Here is a 13,823-nt window from a genome sequence, read left to right on the forward strand (position 1 = left end):
GTTCGTATTTAATGCATAAGTGTGCACATGAGTGTTTGACTCTGTCACTGAGCAAACACAGACGATCCCTCAGCATGTTTGTAAGTACGGGTGACGTGAGCCGCACATGGCCCCCGGGCCCCGAGTTTGAGACCCCTCAGCAGGTCACAGCTGAGAGAATATATCCAGCATCACAGAAAAATGTGTTTTCATCATGAAACAAAATAAAAATGTCCTCTGCCAATCAACATCCCAAACACCTTTGAATTGGCGCAGATTCTCAGTGTTCACCGAGTCTGTGCATTTGTCACAAACAAGGCTCATCACTGTTCATTACACACCAACAAACAGCTGCTGTCACTGAGCTCACTGACAGATGTTCTTTGCTGTCGAGAAACGAATATCGTCTGCTTTCATTTAAACGGAGATACTAGGCTTTACCACTAGGTGGCAGTAAAGGCGTTAGTAGATCATTCAATTCAATTCAGTCGATTGTTCCTTCTCTCCTTTAAATGTGTTTTTAATGTCCACACAGCCATTTCTGCAAGAGTGAACTGATGTTCGAGCTCAGTCTGAGTGAATCAGCACCTTTAGTTTGCAGCGGTGTTGCTGCAGCAGGAGCATAATATTAAAGAAACGTCCCCGACTCAGTCTGACAGCAGACGCTTGACATCAGGTGAACCCTGATTTCTTTTAAGGAGGGGATGGTGGTTATTAGTAATCCATGCTTACACTGTGATGGATTATGAAGAAGAGGGATAACTCTATGTGTGAAGAAGTTCATGAACATTAAAGGGATGGTTGGCTCAACAGAGCTCTGACTGTTTGTCAGCCTGGCTACAGAGCTGAAGAGAAACCTGGGGTTGTTCTTATTTTCTTCAATCAGTGATGAATAGTAAGATGTTCTGGCTTTGTGGAGGGCTTTCTTATAAAGCAGCAAACTAATTCTCCAGGCTAAATGATGATCCTCTAAATTTGTGACACGCCATTTCCTCTCCAGCTTACGAGTCATCTGCTTTAGGCTACGTGTTTGAGAATTATACCACGGAGTCAGGTACTTCTGATTAGAGACCTTAGTTTTCACAGGAGCTACAGTATCCAGAGTCGTACGTAGTGAGGAGGTGAAATTATTAACAAGATAATCGACCTCTGTTGGAGTAGCGTTCAGATAGCTGCTCTGCTCTGTGTTGGTACAGGGCATTGGAGATGATAACAGTGGGTGGATTATATTCTTAAAGTAAAACTGAGATGAGATGTTCAGTTTCTATGTCAGAGTGTGATCAAAAACACTGCAGCAGGTTAATCAGAATGAGCACAGGGTAATCTTCGAAAACACATTTGTACAATGAACACTGCTTCAGTTGCAAAACCAATTTTAAAAGTGTGTTTACCTCCACTCTGACATGACAGGAAGACAAAGCTGTGCAATTTGTGATTCACATAAATACCTGAAATGTTGCATTGAACCACTTTATGGTCGCATTTAAAATTTAACAAAGTCATTTTTAATAAACATGCAAAACAGTAGCATTAACCTGCACAAGCTGCAAGATTTATTAATTTATTACAACTCACCCTACTGTGTGACGTTCCAGTCTCAGAGTTATTCTGACATTTATCACTACAGTTTTTCCTTTTGGTGTAAAACAACAGAGACACTATGGGACGGATGAGCCAATCTTTTCCAACTGTACCTAAAACCAGCACAACCCACTTGGTCAAAAGGACTCTGGGTAATGTAGTGTCCTGCTGTTTTTGTGCAATTTTAAAAAAAAAAACAATACACAGATAATTTTTAAAAAATGAATTAAAGTTTACGTTAAGGAAAAAATCCAAATTATAAAAATCAGAAAAAGAAAAAAGTTAAAATGAAAGAAAACAGGTGTACCAGGTGAGCTGATCAGCTCAGGTAAGCTGCTGATTCAGGATAGGCTGCAGCTGAAACATTGATCCCGACAGAAACCACAGCTGAACATTGATCATCTACATCTGTTTATTTCAGGTAAAAAATATTTCCGTTTTAATGATGAGACAAATAAAATACCTTTATTTGTATATCAAAGCTCCTGTGTGACGTTCAGGGTCTGTTCATCTGCTCTGTTAATGACAAATACTGTACAGGGCTTTAAATCTGCCACTGTGCTCACTTTGTTTTATTTCAGGGCTGTAATAAACACTGCAGGCTGCAGGGGGCACTGGATGGACTTCAGATGAATAAACCTTGCTGTCCTCACTGACCGGCCTCATGAATACTACCTGGCTAAACTAGTTATTCACATTTTTGTACAACACTGGTTAACCATCAACTCTAAGCCGTGATGCAGCCTCCTGCTGCCCTCCTCTCACTCCATCTCTTGTAGACCAGAAAGATGGAAGGTCTTTGAACTGGAATTTAAAAATCTAGCACATGCAGTGTGTCAGAATGAGGACATCAATTAACTGTCAGATATACGGGGCTCCACCTGAGATGATCAGAGACTGAAGTCACACGAGGACACTGTGAAAACGAAGTTTTATGGGGACATGTAACCTGTATGCAGCGTTAATGGGACATTGGGAGTCCAGGAGTCAGCATGTCGGCACACCACACCCTGACCTTTCACCTCTGGGTACAGTGCAGCTGTTTGTTAGCACGCCATCTTCAGCAGTCAGCCTCCTTTTAGCTCTCAACCAATGTGTTGAAAGCTCCTATGACCTATGACCCCAGCTGCAGCAGCAGGTTGGTACCTCTGACCCCTGGAATCGAGGTCTAGATCTTCTCCACATAGTTTCCAGGGAACATCCCCTCTCTGCCCCGCAAGCGACCAAACCACCAACCAGATGGATCTGTGGAAATGGAAAAACAATGCGTAGGACAAACATTCAGGTAAGCAAGAGAACTAAGCGACCGTGCGCGGTCCTTGTGGGAACTACGCGACCGTGCACGGTCCTTGTGGGAACTACGATTCTGGATGAAAAAAATCCCTCTTTGTTTTAGTACTACTGTGCAACTACATTTAATGTTGTTTAACAAGGTGTGTGATATCTAGTAACATCAATACAAGGTGGGGTATGGGTACTACCTTCAGTGACTATCTCAATGAGGTCCTCAGCATTGAAGCTAAGCTCATCGGTGTCCTGGGCATCGTAGGCGTACAGAGCTCTGCAGTGAGGAGTTCGGGGCTTCGGTTTGGGTCGACCCGCTCCAGGAGGAGGCTTCACCTCCTTTGAACGGCGCCGGTGTACCCTACAGGTGAGAAACAGGGATTACTAGTCATTTACAGATGGTCCGTTTACTGGTCATACTGGTGACCACAGTTATTTCATAACACTGGGTCACTCCAAGCGGTCTCACCCTGCGGCACCCTGATCGGGAACATCCATAAAGCCCATATCCTGGTTTTGATGGGGACGACTGTCATGGCGACGCTGGTTCTGGAGGCGGGGCAGGGTAGGTTGCTCCATGCTAGACTGCTGTCTCAGCAACGAGCCTCTGGAGTAGGCGCTGCCCTCCTTCAGGGCTCCACTCCCTCTGGAGCGAGATGCTGATGAGAATAAGAAACGTCAAAAGAGTCTTCTAAGAAGTCGTGAAAACACCTGAAACTTGGTTTTTGCTGATACCCGAGTGTTGCTGGTTACTGGGTGGAGCACGGTTTCCCATGTAGCGGCTCTTCCGGTTGTCTTTCCGGGTGGGACCTAGACGACAAACAGACAGGAAGTAATGCCGAGTGGACAAGAGGTTACGCTGGTGACTAAGTCAAGTCACAACTTACGGGAGTTTTTAGGCAGGCCCGGTCCGATGGAGACCTGCAGGACCTTTCCGCTGGGCTTCAAGACTGCCTCGTCACCCTGACCCACCTGGAACTGGATCTGTCTGGATCCTGAGGAGCTGAACGGACCCCAGCCACCTTTCTTCACCTTAAACTCCAGGCTGGACGGAGAGAGAAGTGTAGAGATAGAGGCAGTGTTTGGTTAGTACCGGTCAGATCTGATGACTCATTGTTAAACCTGGGTTTAAGTGTTGGTTTCTCAGTGCAGGAACTACGTTCATTGGTTGTGCAGTTTGACTCCTTGCTTGTCTCAAAACACCAAAATGGCAACAGTGAAAATGCTCATCAGGAGACTTGGGTGGCCAAAGGGCGAGGCCATGGCGGCTAGCTTCACTTTTAAATACAGTGCATGAGGTATGCTGGAGAACGACAGATCGTGTTTAAAACTTACAGGTTATTGAATTTTAGTGGCAACTTCCTCTGCGTTTTGTCCTCATAACGTTTGACCAGCAGACTCAGAAACTCAGTTTTAAAGACACTCTGAAGAACGCTGTCGTACTCCTCTTCATGGATGATGAAGAAGTCGTCCTGAAGAGTGCTAACAAACAGAAAGGTAGGTCAGAGAAAGGCAGTAATATTTTGAATGCTATACAACAATTGCTATCTTCTAATAGCTTCATGTTTCTATTTCCAGTTCTACTTTTTGACCCAGTGGAAAGTACTAATCTGGCTCTGCTGTCATTTTTTGGTTCTAATTGTAGTTTTTCCCAGTTCTGATGGTATACCTCAGAGAAACAGACTGGATTTTGTTGATCTCAATCTTCCTCTTGAGAACCTCCTGGATTTGACCTTTATCTGGACCGTGTTTCACCTTCTCGCGACCAATCATGTAAAGGAACTTTGGTGTCAGGATAAGGTCTCTCTTCACGGACTGTGGAACAACAGAAAAAGCAACATTTCCAAGAGGAAAGAAATATTCAGGGACTCTATCAGACATGATGGTAAACACTCTCCAGCCGAGGACGTGTTCAAACAGGAGAACAGAACCAGATCTAGGCCTGTGGTTTTGCTTTTAGGTTGGGTTCCTACCCTGAATCTGCGGTCATATTTCACCACGACGTCAGCAAAATCAATTCTCTCTCTGCGGCCGACAAACTGTCTGATCTCAGGATGGTTATCGGTCCCGATATAATCACCCACAAAGTTCCTGTTGATGCTGTTTCTGCGGCGCTCTTTTTTGTTCAGCACAACATCAGAGGCTAGAGGAAACACGAATTAAAAGTTATTGAAAACAAACTCAGATTCAGAGTTTTTTTAACCCATCTATCAAAAACAATCTTACCTTCCTCCCTCATCTTGACGTATTTGCGAACAGCAACATGTTTGCGCCACGCCTTCTGGATGACACGAGCATACCCGTTATATTTCCTCTCCCTCATCTCCTCCAACAGAAAGAGCTGGAGAGAGGAAGCGACACCATTATGACAAACGGAGCCAGGCCCTGACAGGCCAAGATGACCGTGGGTGACAGCGGACCACAGCGCCGACACCCGGTACCAGGTTCTACCTCAGGCGTGCTGAATCTCAGCGTTCCTGATTGCAGTTAAACCACTTGCTGAGCTTTTCTTACCGACTCGGGAGCTTTGATGAAGACTTTGGTCTTCCCCAGCTGGAACTGATCCTGGTCCATATTGACCGAGTTGAGGAGGTGCAGCACTCCCTGACGCTCATCACCTCTCCACTGAGGCCAGGACTCCTTCGTCAGGATGGCGTACCTGCAGCACGGCAGTACGAGTTAGAACCTTAACTTCGTCCCATTAGCTTAAATATCCTAACCATGATTGACCTCCGACCTCTGCAGGAACTTATTGAAGACTCGTCTGTAAGCATATCCAGCTCGACGGACTCTGATGTTCTCTCGCAGGCCCAGGTACTCCACCTGGTGTCTGACCCTGTTCTCCTCCCAGTCCCGGGAGCGTTTGGTTTCATTGGGCTTGATGCAGCGGATGTAGTGGGGGGTGCACTTCATCAGGGTCTGCACCAGACTATTAGCTTGTTTCTAGAGGGCAGCGAACACACACCTGAGAACCACACCTGGCAAAGCTGCTTATTTCACTGTCATTTTAATTCTTAGTGGAGGTCCAACCTCCAGCTTTCTCACCTTGATCTTACTGCTAGCGGTGGTCGGTCGCCCTCGCTTCTCAGCCTCCAGGTTCTCAGGGAACAGAGCTCTGATGAACGGACTGCCCACAAACACACCACAGAGAAGGGATTGTGTCAGAGACACACACACACACACACAGCTTAGTAATGTGATTACTTCCACGCTTTGAACGCTGCATGGTTGTACTCTCTCCATGTTATCCATTGTTGATCTGCACGTGTCTGTTGCCATGGACGCCACACGCGCTTACGTCACTGTCATGAGACTCTCTCACAAACAAAATCACGGTTTAGTAACCCAGTGACACAGCGTGCTAACGAGAAAGTAACAGTAATCTAATTACTTTTTTGCAATGTTAAACCCTTCACTCATTACTTGAAAAAAGTAATCAGATTACAGTAACACTGCCCATGTCTGCTGACAACAGGATTCCTGACAAAGATGACGCGTTTATTCACTGCAGTTTTGCATCAGGGGCTCCTAAAACATCCCACATCCACGCACAGAGTACTTACAATTCGCTGCTCTGCATCAGCTCGATGATGTCATTGAACAACACATCTCTGTTCCTCTCACAGAACCCGCTGACATCATACGACACCTGCCCACAGACACAGGTGCGGTCAGTAAACACAGACAGATGTGGTCATTAAAAACTCTGACAGGTATACAGGTGAGGTGAGGACCTTTCCAGCATAGTGGTGGACTATGAATCCTTTGTTCCAGCTGCTGAAGTGTTCGTGAGATCCAATCTGTCCCTGTAATTTCTGCAGCAGGGTCTGATCCGCCCCCTCACCTTTAGCGTGCATCGTGGCGCACACGTCGTCCAGGATGCTCATGATCCCAGGAGGATTCTGCAAAACAGAGGGTGTTCACTGAAAATACAGCTGTTTGAATTTGGTTTTATATAGTCTGACTTATAGTTTGTTCAAAACTGAGAGTTCAGCTCCTACAAGCAGCAGAAATCTCACCTGTACTCAGGTAATATCATAGCTGCATCAAGAGACCAAACAAGCCAAACGAGCCACACACTGTTTTTAAGCTTGTAAAGAGCAGATGTCTTTATCTGTTAATTAAAACTCAACGCCCACGAATACTCAATTAAAAACACTCGACTTTCACCATAAATACAAAAGTGAGAGTAATATTTGAGGACCAGTTCTGTTTACATTATACATGCTTCCCTTAGGCAGCATCATTAGAAGACATAGCATACATTTACACTGCTATGCTGATGACACCCAGCTCTATCTGTCCATGAAGCCAGATAACACACACCAATGAGTTAAACTGCAGGAATGTCTTAAAGACATAAAGACCTGGATGGCCGCTAACTTTCTGCTTCTTAATTCAGATCAAACTGAGGTTATTGTACTCGGCCCTGAAAAGCTTAGAAATATGGTATCTAACCAGATTCTTACTCTGGATGGCATTACCTTGGCCTCCAGTAACACTGTGAGGAACCTTGGAGTCATGTTTGACCAGGACATGTCCTTCAATGCACATATTAAACAAATATGTAAGACTGCTTTCTTCCATTTGTGCAACATCTCTAAAGTTAGAAATATCCTGTCTCAGAGTGATGCTGAAAAACTAGTTCATGCATTTATTACTTCCAGGCTGGACGACTGTAATTCATTATTATCAGGATGTCCTAAAAACTCCCTGAAAAGCCTTCAGCTGATCCAAAATGCTGCAGCAAGAGTCCTGACAGGGACTAGAAAGAGAGCAGATTTCTCCTGTTTTGGCTTCCTGTTAAATCCAGGATTCAAAATCCTGCTCCTCACATACAAGGTCTTAAATAATCAGGCCCCATCTGATCTTAATGACCTTGTAGTACCATATCACCCTATCAGAGCACTTCGCTCTCGCTCTGCAGGCCTACTTGTTGTAGAGTATTTAAAAGCAGTTTTGGCTCACATTCATGAAGAAGTCTGAAGGGTCCCTGAGTCTAACAGACCGCACACTTTGATAGGAATCCTTTACATGAGTAAAAATTGCAGTAGTATTATAAAATGAGCAGGCCACCCCTCTCCAGATTTAGGGCTGAACGATTATGGAAAATAATCTAATTGCGATTTTTTGCCCCAATATTGCGATTGCGATGCGATATGCGATTATTTTTTAAGGTATTTGTCTTCTGTATTATTAAACAAAGACAAGCAATACATCATATATTATGGCCAATACTATATTACATTAATTTTAAACTGTTCTTTCCTGGAAGACAGACCTCTGTTATGATGACATGAGGTGATGCATGAATTGATGACTGACATTTTTATTTAACTTCTTCAATCACAACAGTATATTTGAACATACACAATAGTTTATTTTTAGCTTACAAACATCTGAGCATAAAGTGCTGACAAGGAACCCTGGTGTAAACATTAAAATGAAAGTCAGTACAATGTGCAGATTGCAGAAATATACATAAACAAAATCAGTGGCTTTACCACACTCAGTTTTTCGACATCTGTGAACTACTAGACAGTCATTCAATTAAAAAATAATATTAAATAAATAAAACTAATAAATAAAAAATACACACATCTTACTGATCTCTGCAGTCAGTAACATTACACATAAAGTGCAAACATAATAGCAATTGTATAAACACACACACAAACACGCCTTTAAAGTTTAAAGGCGTGAAATTGGACGGTCTAGTTCTGATTAGCGTCACCGCTGTCTCGGTGGAGTTTAATAAACTCGGCCGTCTGCTTCTTGCTATCTAAAATATAACCAGACACTGGTGTAAATTCTCGACTGTCTCATACTTCTGTTTAATAAGTTTTCTGTTTGACGTTTAGTCAGCTGTGTGAAAACCAAGGAGGAACCCACCCGGGGGATTAATAAAGTTTTATTTTATCTAATCTAATAACTTTAATCTCAGCCAAACCGATTTACTCACGAACAAACAAAACACTGAAAAAAGCCCAACAATAACATTTGTAGGTTGTCTAAGTGACTTATTTATATTACGTTTAACCCGAGCAGCGAAACTCCGCGGTGATCTGAAAATGATGTGCCGGGAGTTGTGCCGTTCTCGGACAGCCTTCGGCGCGTCGCTGTGACGTAATCGGTCTACAAATGCGGCCTCAGGAGGATGCAGCCCATGAATTTGGACATGTCCAGAGTATAATCGCAGCCTTTGCGGTTAGAAAATTGCACTTGATCATGTCGCGATATTATCGCAAATGCGATATATCGTTCAGCCCTATCCAGATTCCAGAAGATGGCTAATGACAAAAAACATTAGCTTAAAGGGCAGGTGGGGTTAAAGTGGGAGGAGCTAAATCCTCTGTCAGACAGAATCAACTCGGGGGGCAACTGACCCTCAAGATGGAGCGTAAATCCTGCTGCAGTTCTTAATGATGTAACAAATGATTAATGTCAGTAATGTTTGTACAAGAATAAAAACACAGAGATGGAGAGGAGTACTTGTTAAATTTATCAGAGCTGTGTTCAGTGATTTGCGAACTCACCAGTTTGGACTCGATGAGGTCACAGACCACCTTGTTGTTAAAATATTCGATGGGAGTCCATTTGATTCCCTCCTGTACGTATTCCTCCTGCAGACATAACGGCAACATCCGGCTTCACATTTAGTCTGTTTATTTAAAGGAGGTCCCTGACGTTTGTCCGACAATGTTATCAGTCAAAGTCAGCAGCGCTCCACCCGCACACAGAGCAGGCGGAGCACTGCTTTCCCCTCCTGAGGTTTTTGTATACTTTATTAATCCCCTGTAGGGAAATGACTCTGCATTCACTCAGTGAAGCAGTGTTGCCTGATGTCAGAGTCGCCTGACGGTTTGCCAGAATCTCTTTGAGGCAGTCTGAAAGGCTTTTTCCATGGCCTCTCTGAACTCCTCCCACACCAGAGTTCTTGTTTCAGCCACTGCCCGAGCCACATTTGGCTTGGCCTGTTAGTACCGATCAGCTGCTTCCGAAGTCCGACAGGCTAACCACGCCCAATACGACTCCCTCTTCAGCCTGGTGGTTCCCCTCACCTCTGGTGTCTGTCTTTACCCGAGTGTCCACAACATATGGTCCAGGTCTGGTGATACGATTACAAAATCGATCATCAACCTGCGGCCTAGGACGTCCTGGTGCCACGTGCACTTATGGACACACTGTGGTTTGCACAGAAGTCCAATAACAAAACACAGCGCTGGTTCAGATCTGGGACACCGTTCCTCCCAGTCACACGCCTCCAGGTCTCGCTGTAATATAGAGTCCCCAGGTGGAGCAGCTTCAAACACCCCACCCAGGGACTCCAAGAAGACCAGGTACTCCGAACTGTCATTCAGCACAGACGACAGTCAGGACCCGTTCCCCACCAGGAAGGTGCAGGGAACAAACCCCTTCGTTCACTGGGAGAAACCCCAACATACAGGCACCAAGCCGAGAGGATACTAGGATACCCACCCCAGCCCACAGGAGTATGTGGTGTCTGGCTCACTTCTACGGGCCATTTGACCCTTACACAACCTTTGCAGGAGCAAAGAGAGCTGCCCTTTGTCACCAATTCTGTTCGTAGCCAAGTGGTGGAAGGCTTTCACATCAGTGCTCTCAGAATCTCATCGGCAGAAGTTAGCGGGAGATCGACAGACGGATTGGTGCGCCGGCTGCAGTGATGCGGACGCCGCACCGGTCCGTCGTGGTGAAGAAAGAGCTGAGTGTAAAAATGAAGCTCTCAATTTACCGGACGATCTACGTCCCTACCCTCACCTATGGTCACGAGCTGTGGGTAGCGACCGAAAGAACGAGATCGCGGATACAAACTGTGGAAATGGGCTTCCTCCGAGGGGTGGCTGGTCTCTCCCTTAGAGATAGGGTGAGGAGTTTGGCCATCTGGGAGGGGCTCAGAGTAGAGCCGCTGCTCCTTCACATCGAAAGGAGCCAGCTGAGGTGGTGACAAGGATGCATCCTGGGGGCCACCTGGGTGAGGTTTTCCAGGCATGTCCCACCAGGAGGAGGACTCAGGAAACACTGGAGGGGTTATATCTCTCGGTTGGCGTAGGAACGCTTTGATGTTCCCTTCGACAAGCTGGAGGAGGTGGCTGGGGAGAGTGATTTCTGGGCTTGTCTGCTTAAGTTCCCGCCCCTTGACCCGGCCCCGGACAAGTGGAAGAAGATGGACGGATTTATTTTAGTCAGTGCTGGTCACTCGGGAGGAAGCTGGAGGATTATTATTTGGATTCCTCGCACAAAAGTAACAAAGACAAAGTTCATCATCTCAGAAAATAGTTGGATCAAGATTTGTCCAATAAACACCTGTAATGTCATGTGATATTAACTCTTTTCCACTGATATTTTATGTAGTTTCAAAGTCAGGCTGAATCAGTCAAACTTAGTAACAACCACAAAATTAATCTAATCCCAGAATAATTGTATGTCACCTGTGCACCAAGCGTTCAACAGTTTATTAAAAAAAGAACAACGTCACCTGTTCAGCCTTCAGCGTGAGCTCAATAAAAATCTGCTGCAGCTTCTCGTTCACAAAGTTGATGCAAAACTGCTCAAAACCATTTTGCTAAAAAACAAAAAAGTAAAAGTTAATCAAGAATCAGAGTCGTTGATCATCAAATCAGCAGGAACAATCTAACGGGACCAGTTTGTTAAAGTGTGTTTATTATTGTTTTGTAAGGTGTGGCTTAAGACAGGAAGTGTGTTTGTACCTGGAAGATCTCGAAGCCGTAGATGTCGAGGACTCCGATGTTGAGCTCCTCCTGCTCCTTCTGCATGGCTTTATTAATGCACTGACACAGAAACAGGAAGGTGAATGAGCAGCAGTTAAAGAACGCAGAACAAAGTGTGAAGGCTGTGTGCAGGCACTGACATCGACGAGGAAGTCGAAGAGTCGGGTGTACAGCGCTTTGGACAGGGCGTCTCGGGAGAAACAGGCCTGCTCGGTGTTCAGGGTCACCGAGATGGACTCGGTCTTCCCACCCCACTTACTGTCCATAATCCTGCTGGTCAGCTTACTGCAGAGACCGTCCTGAGAGATCCCCAGCAGGTAGGCCGGAAAGGCCAGGACTGATGAGGAGACAAGATTTTATTGGTTTAAGTGGTAATAAAAAACAAACAAAACAAACAATAGTGTCATGCTGCAGTGTCAGGGGCTTTCTCACAGTTCTGGCTCTCCACCACCGCGTAGTTGTTCTCCTCTCTGAAGCTGATGTTTCCCAGATGGAGAATTCCTGCGACGAGCTGAAGAACTGAATCCTGATCTTCCAGAGACAGACCGACCACTGACATGGCCTCCTGAGAGACACACAGGTACACACACTTTAACACACATACGCACGCACACGCACACGCACACACACGCATACAGACCATCGTATCCGAGAACTCCTTCTTGTCGTTAACGTCCTCCACCGTGTAGGTTCCCGTTTGGTTGAGGTAGTTGTAGTAGTCAGGGGTCGTGACCCCGAGGTTCTCCCTCTGCTCTGTGGTAGCCCCTCCCAGCAGCTGAAGTCAGAGGCCAGCATTAGCTTCCGTTAACAGTTATAGTACACGTTGCAGCACATATTGCAGTACCTGGTAGTAGATATGGAAGTTTCTCTCTCCTTGATTCTGGGAGACGACTCGACTTTTCTCCAGCAGGAAGTTGGAGATTTTGCCTCCATCAGGAGCTCCTCCTCGGCTGAACTGGATCTCGAAGTATTTGCCCTGTCGGGATAAGGGCGGCGTGTCTGTGGGCGTCTATGAATCTGCGCGGCGGCAGCCAAAGTATCTGTGTGCTATCATACTCACAAATCTGCTAGAGTTGTTGTTGCGGACGGTTTTAGCGTTTCCGAAGGCCTCGAGCAGAGGGTTGGACTGCAGGATGATGTCTTTGACGTGCTGCAGGTGATAACACAGGGTGGCATCGCTAACATCATCTGTAACCATGGTGACTATCAGCTGACACAAACAATCAGCCGTTTTCTGATATAACTAAGGAAGACCCGACGTGGCAAAAGGTGAAGAAATTAATTTAAAATGAAATCTTAACATATGTCCGATTTATTAAATTAAAATTAACACTTTGAATAAACGTTTACTAATTATTAGAATTGTTATTATAAAATGATCTCTGTCTCTCTTCCACAGCATGTCTTTATCCTGTCTTCCTTCTCTCACCCCAACCAATCACAGCAGATGGCCCCGCCCCTCCTTGAGCCTGGTTCTGCCGGAGGTTTCTTCCTGTTAAAAGGGAGTTTTTCCTTCCCACTGTCGCCAAAGTGCTGCTCATAGGGGGTCATGTGATTGCTGGGCTTTTCTCTGTATGTATTATTGTGGGGTCTACCGTACAATATAAAGCACCTTGATACAGCTGTTGTTGTAATTTAGTGCTGTATAAATAAAACTGAATTGAGCGTCACATAAACAATGTTTCAAACCAGCACAGCAGCAGCGATGAGTGTCGAGATAAACTACAAAGTGCAAAAACGATTTATACCACAAGGTGGAGCAGTGAGGCAGTGTTACCTTTATGTCAACCAATCAATGGCCTCCGATTCTGACCTGAACTTTGTCGCCTCCTCCGGACACTTTGGACACGTAGCTCATGATGTATTTGGCAGCAACAGTTTTTCCGGCGCCGCTCTCGCCGCTGACACGCAAAGACAGACATCACGTTACACATTTGTGAAAAGAGTCTGTTTGAAGGGAGCTTTAAGCCCCGCCTACCTGATGATGACACACTGGTTCTCGCTGTCTATCATCATGTTTCTGTACATGTTGTCAGCCAGTGCGTAGATGTGGGGGGGGTTCTCGTACTGAGCCTGTCGGGGGCGGGGCATTCAATCAGCTATTTGTCTGTTTTTCGTTTGTATTTGTCTGTCGATTGGCCGCTCAGTCTTACCGCGCCCTGGTAAAGCTCCACTTCCCTCTCGGTGAAATACGGCAGCTGTTTGAACGGATTCACAGAGATCAGC

The 13,823-nt window shown here is 45.5% G+C and overlaps 1 protein-coding gene across 1 annotated transcript in view; it reads right to left on the reverse strand.

Moving 5' to 3' along the window:
- Positions 1 to 1,954: 1,954 nt before the first annotated feature.
- Positions 1,955 to 13,823, reverse strand: part of myo1eb (myosin IEb) — a 19,462-nt gene continuing 7,593 nt past the window's right edge. Inside the window, exons 3-27 of the mRNA XM_082552717.1 lie at positions 13,751 to 13,823; positions 13,576 to 13,670; positions 13,411 to 13,498; positions 12,658 to 12,747; positions 12,442 to 12,573; positions 12,238 to 12,372; positions 12,030 to 12,162; positions 11,738 to 11,934; positions 11,577 to 11,657; positions 11,345 to 11,431; positions 9,381 to 9,467; positions 6,579 to 6,746; positions 6,408 to 6,493; positions 5,890 to 5,971; positions 5,582 to 5,787; positions 5,359 to 5,503; positions 5,071 to 5,185; positions 4,818 to 4,987; positions 4,514 to 4,659; positions 4,180 to 4,326; positions 3,732 to 3,889; positions 3,580 to 3,654; positions 3,314 to 3,503; positions 3,042 to 3,205; positions 1,955 to 2,805 (exon numbers count right to left, since the gene is read on the reverse strand). The exon at positions 13,751 to 13,823 is cut by the window's right edge and continues 17 nt beyond it. Of these exons, the coding sequence (XP_082408843.1) occupies positions 2,729 to 2,805; positions 3,042 to 3,205; positions 3,314 to 3,503; positions 3,580 to 3,654; positions 3,732 to 3,889; positions 4,180 to 4,326; positions 4,514 to 4,659; positions 4,818 to 4,987; positions 5,071 to 5,185; positions 5,359 to 5,503; positions 5,582 to 5,787; positions 5,890 to 5,971; positions 6,408 to 6,493; positions 6,579 to 6,746; positions 9,381 to 9,467; positions 11,345 to 11,431; positions 11,577 to 11,657; positions 11,738 to 11,934; positions 12,030 to 12,162; positions 12,238 to 12,372; positions 12,442 to 12,573; positions 12,658 to 12,747; positions 13,411 to 13,498; positions 13,576 to 13,670; positions 13,751 to 13,823 (3,127 nt within the window). The 3' untranslated portion in view covers positions 1,955 to 2,728. The remainder of the gene's footprint in view (positions 2,806 to 3,041; positions 3,206 to 3,313; positions 3,504 to 3,579; positions 3,655 to 3,731; positions 3,890 to 4,179; positions 4,327 to 4,513; positions 4,660 to 4,817; positions 4,988 to 5,070; positions 5,186 to 5,358; positions 5,504 to 5,581; positions 5,788 to 5,889; positions 5,972 to 6,407; positions 6,494 to 6,578; positions 6,747 to 9,380; positions 9,468 to 11,344; positions 11,432 to 11,576; positions 11,658 to 11,737; positions 11,935 to 12,029; positions 12,163 to 12,237; positions 12,373 to 12,441; positions 12,574 to 12,657; positions 12,748 to 13,410; positions 13,499 to 13,575; positions 13,671 to 13,750) is intronic.

The sequence above is a fragment of the Aulonocara stuartgranti genome (genome assembly GCF_965226115.1).
Source record: "Aulonocara stuartgranti genome assembly, chromosome: 11".
In the NCBI taxonomy this organism is placed as follows: Eukaryota; Metazoa; Chordata; class Actinopteri; order Cichliformes; family Cichlidae; genus Aulonocara; species Aulonocara stuartgranti.